This window comes from Typha angustifolia, chromosome 13 (genome assembly GCF_048772165.1).
Source record: "Typha angustifolia cultivar Huaian chromosome 13, ASM4877216v1, whole genome shotgun sequence".
Lineage (NCBI taxonomy): Eukaryota > Viridiplantae > Streptophyta > Magnoliopsida > Poales > Typhaceae > Typha > Typha angustifolia.
In genome coordinates this window covers 11,319,228-11,329,437 of record NC_133251.1, presented here as the reverse complement: position 1 = coordinate 11,329,437, position 10,210 = coordinate 11,319,228, and the positions used below count along the sequence as shown (strand labels likewise).

At 41.3% G+C, this 10,210-nt stretch overlaps 1 protein-coding gene across 1 annotated transcript; it reads left to right on the top strand.

The window, feature by feature from the left end:
• Nucleotides 1–7,468: 7,468 nt before the first annotated feature.
• On the top strand, nt 7,469–9,875 carry LOC140774958 (protein SHORT-ROOT 1). Its single transcript, XM_073118158.1, has one exon. The coding sequence runs from the start codon at nt 7,925–7,927 to the stop codon at nt 9,506–9,508; it is 1,584 nt and encodes a 527-aa protein (XP_072974259.1). The 5' UTR covers nt 7,469–7,924; the 3' UTR covers nt 9,509–9,875.
• Nucleotides 9,876–10,210: the final 335 nt, after the last annotated feature.

Sequence of the window (10,210 nt, the reverse complement as noted above, 5' to 3'; positions counted from 1 at the left end):
AAAGGGAGGAAGAGGACGAGCTTGGCTCCTACCTGGCTCCAACCTTCCATAGTCACCATCGTAAGAGGCAAGCAAAAGAAAGGGAAGGCAGAGGATAAGGTCCACTACTTCACATCACACCGAAACTCAAGAGATCATTTCATTTAGTGATAATGACGAATATTTGAGAAGAGGGGCCGAGAGAAAGATTGACATTAGGGCAAGGAGGAAATGCCTCTCACATCCCCTAGTAAGAGTTGCTAAGAGAAAGTAGAGGAAGGTGGCACTATTATTGTGCAAGGAAAGGGAAAAGGAAGAAACCCTAACAATGCGGCCCTCTGCTAGGGTTAAGAAAGAGAATAAAAAAGATGAGCTCATTCTTAGTAAAATACTTATGTTGCCTTTATAAGTTTTGTTAGAAAAAAAGCTTGAGTCAAATATATTTTTACCACTTGTAATTTGAAGCAAAACTGTTTTATTTCCCTAAAACTTTGTTTCATATTATTATGCCTTCTTGAACTTTTAATTGAATTACAAATTAAAAAATTGTTAAAAGAGATTGCAAAATGACTTAAATAACTTTACTTCTTTTGAATAAATATGTATGTTGAGATAAATTTCATGTTGTCTTAGTGATATAAAGAAAAACTTAGAGGAATAAAATATTTTTTTGTGAACTGGTAATACTTTTAAGAAAAAAAAACATGGACATAGTTAATTTGCGTGAAAAATTTAATAGTTGTAACTTAGTCAACAATTTAATGAGAGATAATGGTACAAAGTTCAAGGATGATAAAATGATTTTCAACTAAAGTAGAAGGGGCTAATATATATTTAACCCAAAAAGTCTATATTTTTACATCTTTTCATATTAATTCGATTTGTTGATTGTTGGTTGTTAATATTTTATAAGATCACTTATGTTTTCATCAAAGAGATTTCAACTTTAATAGCTAGAAGCATAGCCAAATCTTAGAAATATGGGGTAAATGGATACTCTCCTCCAACTGAAAAATTAGGAGAAAATACAGCAATGAAGCTCATTGAGAATGGGATAAAACGGACTATCATGACATAAGTTGAAATTGCAAAACAATTATGTCATCTTTAGTGGTGTCTCTTAAGATGAATTCAGATGTATCAGTACCTATGAAATAGCAAATGAAGCATAGGACATTCTTGAAACTACTCATGAAAGTATGTATAAAGTTAAACTTTCTAAACTTTTGATAAATTCTACACCAAGTTGAGCTGCATTATCAACTTAAGCTTTAACCTTTGCGAAATGATCCATGATAGTAAAGTTGTGAGAAAATCATTCGATCATTCCTTGTACGATTCTAGACAAAGATAACTGACATAGAGATAAGCAAAGACGTCAAAATTGGGGATAGGTTATAGACACTCTAGCCCATTTGGATGACACACAAGCGTGTTCGGATGCCATAGCCTATCTGAGATAAAAATGGTTAGTGGCGTTGTTTTCTTTGAAAAACTCACTTTCCACCAAGCTCATCAACCCAAGAGATTGACAAACTTGAGATTGGGGATGTTTTTTTAGGGATTTTGTTCTCTTTTACAAATCAAGAATATTTTTCTCACGATCTTCATCTTTTTCCTTGGATTTAGTTTGGGATTTTCATAAAAACTTTACCAAAATGTGGGATTTTATTGAGGTTTTTGTCTCTAGATTATAGTAACCCTCAACCTCAAGGGGAAGTGAGTCACTTCTCCCAAGTTATTCCTCATAGATCACAACAAAATCCGTTATCACATTTTGTTTAAAAATCAACCAGTTTTGATGGACAAATAGGTTATTACGAAAGATTTTGTTGATGAGGATTCTCCCAACATTTTCACAACTCGTGGGTGGAATGAATTATTGACAAAGCTTAGCATACATTGAATTCTTCCGAGACTATGCAAATGCTTCATACACTTCAGACTCAGTTGACACTTATGTTAGAGGGGTAAAATTGATAATCACTACTCACAACATACATGTTTATATCTATCTTTCACTTACCATGGGTTGACAATCCTAGAGTATAGGTCGACAAGATGAGCTTGATCAACTTTCATCTTTTGTTGACGAAGAAGAGAAATAACGAGTTAGATTTTGATCGTATGTACTTCATTCATGGTATTGCTAGTGGAGTTTCTATTGATTTAAGGTCTCAGAGGCTAATGACATTACTTCTATCTCTATTATTGAGAGCTTACTCTACAGAGCTTTCATTTCTCAACTGAGCATCATGGATGATGTCATAGTGAACCGATTTGACGATGTGGTTCAATGCCTCAAGTTGATCTCTAGCATCACTATTCAGAAGAATGCTACTCAGATTCGTCGAGCTTGACGTCAAGTTGAGGAGATTGAATTTGAGGATGAGGATATGTTAGCACCTCTAGCAACACCAACACCTAAGATTAGGTCTGCTTCATCTAATTTTGGTCAGCACTATCCACCGCCATCCTAGAATAATTTGCTTTTCCATGTTTAGGTCTCTTGTTAATTTGTGATAAAAGGGGAGTAGATTTGGTACTATCTCTAGCTAGGATTTAGGCAGAGTATTATTACTTGCTTGTGAACATGGATGTTTATTTTATTTATATCTACTCTGCTTGTTATGCTTATATTGCAAATATTAACATATTTGCTTAATCAAGTTTGGAACTTACTTGTTTATGTTTGCAAAACTTGATATGATGTTAGGATTTTATTGCTTATCTACAACTTAGCCATTAAATTGATTTGGGACACGTTGCTTATGCTAAAATTGACTTAACAAATTGGTTAGGAGTATATATGCAAATTTCTATAATACACTTGTGCTTCACGAGATTTTTGTAGTGTTTTTTTTTAATCTCCGTAAGGATAAATTGTAAAATCTAAAGTAAGTTTATGTGTCTTGACATTAGAAATTTTTACAAACTTAGAGCATTAGTGAGGAATTGAGTTTTGTCATGAGATAGCCAAGGAGAAATTTTAAGTGTGATATTCTCATAATGATAAAATTCATGGACAAATTTACATATATTTGGGTTCTATAAACTAGATTCACATATATGGTTAAGTCATAGCTTATCAAAGATCAATTTATGCAAAACAAATCAATTCGATGAATGAAAAAAAAATATTTCTACAAGCTAAATTCAAAGTATTGTCTAAATGAGGACAATGGCATTCAGATAGCTAGAATGCTTCACTTAACGATACTTAAGTAGCTTTTGGACAGGTTAAATGGATCTAAATAACGCACGTATGATAACAGAGGAAATTTCATAATAAAAAAGGGTTTTGAAATTTCTTTGATGGTCCTAGTACAAACCACTGATACCAAAAGGTGAGACAGCCAAATGACAACTCAAGACAATTAGCGTTACAACTTTGAGGGTTTACAAGTTTCCTCATAAAGCACATATTTCATATTTGAGTGAGGAGAACTATTTCACATGTTTGATAGCTGATACTACAATTGCGGATAATCCTAGAGCATCACAGATATTGAAACATTTATCTAATATCTTCTACAACATATAGATTGAAGGATTTACCTATGGCTTGGTGGCTGAACAAATATGAGGCTTTTTACTAATGGAGTAATTAATCCAGAAGGATTTCAAGCAAGCAAGGGATTTCAATCACAATTGTTTGTATGGTGAGAGTGATTATAAGTGAAACTTGTTTTTATAATATAAGTGTGGAAATGGATCTGATTTAGGTGGGTCAGTGCTTTTTTCATCTCTTCGGTGAGAAAGGTTTTTCCATGTTAAAACAATATTTCATAATCTTTGCTGCAATTTACTTTTCTTGTTTTTATCTGGCTTTTCATTTTTTACTCTTACTTGAATTTTTATTCATCGACTTGATTTTGGTCTTTGTTATTTAAGTAGAACTCGAATTTTTATCTCCTACTAGGTTATAGTTTTTCAAAGTTAGAATTTTCAATTGATTTTCCAAACATAATAGATTTTGTTTTTTCTAAACAGATTTAGATTTGGATTTTGACTTTGATTTGACTTGAGATTGTTAGGTTTTTATTTGTTGGTAATTGTGTACAAAATATTCTAAGTGTATTTTTTTACATGTATATGAGCTTTACACAAGTCTAGAATATCTCTGGTTTGAAGAATTGCAAGGTTATTGGAGAAAAGCTATTGAGTTCACACCGCGTTCACAAACGAGTTCGAACGCGGTGCGTTCACAAACGAGTTCGAACGCGAAATCTGCGTTCACACAGACAGAGAGCCGCGTTCACAAACGCGTTCGAATGCGGGCACTGCGTTCACACAGACAGAGAGCCGCGTTCACAAACGCGTTCAAACGCAACCTGAAGAATTCAAGCTGTCGCATTCGAACGCACTCGAGCCCGTTCGAACGCACCAACAAAGTTTAAAAATATTGGACTTTCATGAGTACGGATAAGATTCAGATTTGGCTCTATCTTGAAGATCATGAGTACGGATAAGACTCGGATTTGGCTCTATCTTGAAGATCATGAGTATGGATAAGACTCGGAGTTGGCTCTATTTTGAAGTTCATGAGTACGGATAAGACTCGGATTTGTCTCTACCTTGAAGATGATATATAAGGATTGTGAAACCCTATCTCAAGTGGGTGGAAGAAATACTATTGAAGGAGATTTCTTGAGGCTACATCGATTCTTCAACTAACAATGTTCCACTCATCTACAAGAATTTAATCTTTCGTCTTAAGGGTGATCTAGACGAAAGATCAATCTCGAGGGCTACTAAGATTGGACTTCAATCACAAGAAGCAGTGAATCATGGGTTCTAGCAATCAAGACTGAGAGAAACAAAGTCGTTTGGATCGACGGGGTGTTTTGTGAGTTAGTCTTGTAACTGCTACTATTTTAGTGATTGGTTTTGATCCGAGTTTGGATCCGTGGTTTTTTCCCGTTTTGGGTTTTTCCACGTTAAAATCTTGGCGTTCATCTCTGCTTTCGTTCTTAATATTTCTTTGGACTTTTACTTAAGAGAACGAGCGATATCATTGCCTAGTGTTTAGATATATACGTGTGTCTAGGGATTTGGTTTTTCAGAGATTTTTATCTTCTATATCTCTAGACTTAATTGGTCAAGAAATCTTATATCTTCTAGAATTTTTAGAGGTGTAGTGAAGGGCGGAGCTCCCTTGTAGGAAGGTCATGCTTTGCACTTCTCCTTGGTAGCTATGACTATGGAGTGTTGAGTTCTAAGTGGAGGATGTTGATTATAGGTATTTCAAATGCCTATGCCATCAAAATTCAACTAGCATAAACTTTTTATGCCCATCTAACATTGCCATTATTTCTCTTTCCTAGTTTGCCTCCACAATTACTGCTCTCTTAGTTTACTGCTCTCTTAGTTTACTTCAAGGTTCCCAATATTAGGATCAGGATTGATATTGGTTGTTTGGGAAAATTATACTTATCTGTCATATTAGCCACTCATATGGAATCAGACTATTTTTTAATTACATAAATTTTAAATATTTTTTAAAAACATAGAAATTTTTAAAGAATTTAAAAAAAATGATAGAAAAATAAGAAAATAAAATTACACACAAATGAAGCCTTAAAACTTAAAAATATATGAACTTATTCAAAATTTAAAATATTGATGAATACCAAGTAGGCTCTCATAAATTTCTAGTCTTCATCGTCATAATCATCATAATTTGGGTCCAACCCAAAAGCTTTGCCCAAAGCCTGGCTAAAAACTCCCGAAAGCCTATCCTATAGCATTAAAATAAACCATGATATAACATTTAGGCCAAGCCAGCTCAGCTGGGAATTGAACCTAAATCCCCTGTCGTTTCTCCTCTCCTGGCCTTCTCAAATTTCCTTCCCAACAAGCAAGGTTCGGAAGCTTCCTCTCTCCCAGAAAGAAAGAGGCCCTATGCTTGAAACTCGAAAGCCCTCTTCTTGCCCTAGGACTCCTCATCATGCTCGATAGAGGAGATGATTCCCATGAGGTGCGCCGTGCACCATTCTTGTAGGTGATGGAGAGGAAGTTCGGCTCCTCGATTGTAAGCTCCTCCTCCATATTACTGGTAGAGGTGGTCACCTTCTCCATGAACTCCACCATCTCTTCGTATTGCCCTGCTTGCTCCGTTGGCTTTGCCATGTGCAAATTCTCCTCCCTCGTTACCATTGGAGATCAAGATTGATAAAAAGTGAAGGGAAAAGAAAAGCAAGAAATTAGGAAAGGCAAAGAGAATACAAGCAAAGAGGTCGTCACCGAGGAGAATGGTGTCGTTAATGGTGGAGGTTGCGAGGGCAAGGTTTGGCAAGTAGCTAGGCATCACAATGAAGGCCAAGCTTTGGCGAGCGCTGCTCATCCTTGTCATTCCTTTTGCTGAGCTAAGGAAAGCAAAAGATAGGATAAAGATGAGGAAAGGGGAGGTCAAAGATGAGGCGCACCACATTATGGTGGAACGGAGGGGAATCAGAGAAGTGGAAGTGGGGATGAATGAGGAAGACGATAAAGAGAGATGATGAAAAGGCCTATTTTAGCCTGGCCTATGAAACCCTACCTACTCATTAAGTTCGGCCTGGCCAGCTCACTCTCTCATGGGTCGAGGTGTAGTGACGAGCTAGACATTTTTAGCTTGACTCGCTTGCGAGCGGGTTGGCAAACATAGTGCCTAGCCTGGTTGGCTTGGCCCGTCTGATGATCATCTCTACCCATAGGGCTATGCACGTTTGGATCTGCAGAGTTCACTTGCGATCTTTGCACCTACGACACCATCTGAGGTATGTCTTGCATGCAACATCCTCTTTATGCCTTTAGGTTTGTTACAATGTGTTTTCTTTATTATGTGGTAGATGCTTATCAAATTTTGAAGCTTGTTAATAGTTCTTCCTATCTCCCACTCTGTCTCTTGTATTAATTTTAGTGAAATTAATGAAATCCTTGAATTCTCCCTTAAAAAAAAATCTCTTTCATCAAGAGAGTTACTTTGAGATTCATGTCTCCTCCTTACTCGAATACTGCAACTCTACCACGAGAAGGTAGAGACAAAATAAGCTCGAACTCACACAAAGTTACCAAAGGATATCCTCCTCATGTCTACGCATAGCCATCATCATTATTTACCAAAACCCGATACAACCATTCTACAATATTCTACGAGAGAGCAAATATACAAATCTTACAGGCTAAAGTTGTGGCCGGCAACCCACTACATGCTACATTATAGTAGACAAATTAATCTTTTTAGGCTTTGGGAAAGGAGAGCAAAAGAATGCCGGAGGCATGGGTCAGGTCATTGCCGAAGCTAATTGAGGGGTTTCAGGGAGCAAAAGAATGTCTCGGGAGAACGGTGGTGCGTTTTATGATGATGCTTATGCACGCCCTTCCAGCTTTTTCCTGACGTATCCCCTCCCCCTCCCTCTCCCTCTCCTCCCCCCCCCCCCCCCCCCCCCCCCCCCCTCTCTCTCTCTCTCTCTCTCTCTCTCTCTCTCTCTCTCTACCCTCTCTTATAGCTAGGCACGCCTGATATCCTCTCTCTCTCTCTGTCTCTCTCCCTTCTCGTGCATGTCAGAGCGAATTCGTTCATCTCAGAAACTTTCCTCCCTTGATGAATTCTAGCCCCATCATGTTAATCGCCGATATATAATATATATACAAGTGTATACATAGGTAAAGGGGGAAATTGGTAAAGCAAAGCTTAGCAGAGGGCAGGAAAAAGGAAAAGGGAAAGCTATCACTACTCCCATCCCCCACACAAACTCATAGAAAAGCATGCAGTCACAACCCACTAATAAGAGGGAGAGAGATTCCCCCCCTTTAAATCCCATTCCTCTCCTCTCCAAGTTTTAAAACTCCCCCCCTCCTTCACTTCACTTCACTTCACCCACTCCTCTCTCTCTCTTTCTCTATTCCTATTCCTATGTGGAGGTGTTGTGGACTTGTGGGGCTGCTCATTTACATTTAGATGGACACACTTTTTAGATTGGTCAGTTTACAGTCATCAGACCAGCAATCCTACAACTCCAGTCGCACTTCAAGCAGCTCAAGATCTTCCAAACAAAACCAACACCATCAGTATCATCACAACTACTACTACGCTTACCAAGAAGAAGAATGCGGCAACAACCACCACAGCTTTTACATGGATGAAGACTTCTCCTCCTCCTCTTCCTCCAAGCACTTGCCGCCTTCTTCCACCACCCCCACCCCTCCCCCCTCCTCCTCAGCCGCCTCGCACGTCCTTTTCGATCCCACCGATCTCTCCTCCTTTCCCCCGGACCTCAACCTCGACTTCTCCTCCCCCACCTCCTCCTCCTCCGCAGCCGCCTCAGGCGGCGGGGCAGGCCGCTGGGCGGCGCAGCTGCTCCTGGAGTGTGCGCGCGCCGTCGCGGCACGCGACAGTCAGCGCGTGCAGCAGCTGATGTGGATGCTGAACGAACTGTCCTCCCCATTCGGCGAGGTCGACCAGAAGATCTCGTCCTACTTCCTCCAGGGCCTCTTCGCCCGGCTGACGTCATCCGGGCCGCGCACCCTGAGGACGCTCCTCTCCGCCTCGGATCGCACGACGTCCTTCGAATCGACGCGGCGGACGGCGCTCCGGTTTCAGGAGCTCAGCCCCTGGTCCTCCTTTGGCCACGTAGCCGCCAACGGCGCGATTCTTGAATCTTTCTTGGAAGCATCTTCGAACACGATTTCCTCGTCTCAGCAACAGAGGTTGCACATTCTTGATCTGAGCAATACGTTCTGCACGCAGTGGCCGACGCTTCTCGAAGCCCTCGCCACCCGCTCCTCGGACGATACCCCGCACTTATCCATCACAACGATCGTCTCCTCCGCCTCGCCGTCGGCGGCGGTGCAGAGAGTGATGAAGGAGATCGGGCAGAGGATGGAGAAATTCGCGCGGCTCATGGGCGTTCCCTTTCGCTTCCACGTCGTCCACCACGCCGGCGATCTCTCCGACCTCGACCTCGATGCCCTCAACCTCCGCGAAGACGACGCCGCCCTCGCGGTCAACTGCGTCAACAACCTCCGCGGGGTCTCGCCAGTGGGCCGCCGCCGGGATAACTTCCTCGCGGCGATCCGCCGCCTCGAGCCTAGGATCGTGACGGTGGTGGAGGAGGAGGTCGACCTCGTTGGAGGAGAGGACGAGGAGGAGGCGTTCCTTAGGGTCTTCGGCGAGGCATTAAGATTCTTCTCCGCTTACTTCGATTCGTTGGAGGAGAGCTTCCCGAGGGCGAGCAACGAGCGCCTCGCGCTGGAGCGGGCGGCGGGGAGGGCCGTAGTGGACGTGGTGTCGTGCCCCGCTGCGGAGTCGGCGGAGAGGAGGGAGACTGCGACAACTTGGACGAGGAGGATTCGGAACGCCGGGTTCACGCCGGCCGCGTTCAGCGAGGACGTGGCGGACGACGTCAGGGCGTTGCTGAGGAGGTACCGAGAAGGGTGGTCGATGCGCTTGGCGGAGGATAACGCTGCGGAGGACCAGACCGCGGGCGTGTTTCTCTCGTGGAAGGATCAACCGTTGGTGTGGGCGAGCGCTTGGAAGCCGTAACGATCGAGCTAGAGATGGCGGGAGAGGAGAAGAAGAGGCGGGGTTCGTTACGCACGCGCGAGGGAGCGGGAAGTGGTGCCGTTTTGAAAAGTCCTGCACGTGGGAGTTGGGAATAGTGGATCACAGTGGAAGGGAGAGGAGATATTTCAAATTTTTCCATCACCAAGTTATTATTATTGTATGAAGACCGACATATTACTCTTTCCTTCCCTCCCTTTTCATAATTTTGTTTTATTGGTTCTCTAGAAATTTTAGCTGGATTTTATCATCTCTTCTGTGGTTCTTTACATCTTTATTTCGCTGGTTAATTTAGTTTGTGATCAGTAAAGTTGCAATACGAATGGGTCAACTAAGACCGGCCACTTAATTTGTCCTCGAGTATTTAGCTTATTAGGACATTTCATTTGGCTTAATAGTTTGGAAGTCAGCAACTTTACGACCAAAAGGAGTGGTTAGTGGGTTATGATGCAGGGGATATTTAAATACAATAAGATAAGAGAGTGGGGTGAGAGGGTTCGGTGAGAGGGTGATATCAGGCAGGAGGAATGGAAGAGGGGACGGGGGCAAGATATTTAAAATCCAGAAAGGATGTATATATGTATATGTATATGTATATGTATATGTATATATATATATACATATATAAAGAAAAGAGAATAAAGAAGGGGGATAGATAGAGATGGGCAAAAGAAGTAAGTGGTC

Coding starts and splice junctions, on each gene's coding strand:
- LOC140774958 (XM_073118158.1), top strand. CDS start 7,925: ATGGACACACTTTTTAGATTGGTCAGTTTACAGTCATCAGACCAGCAA.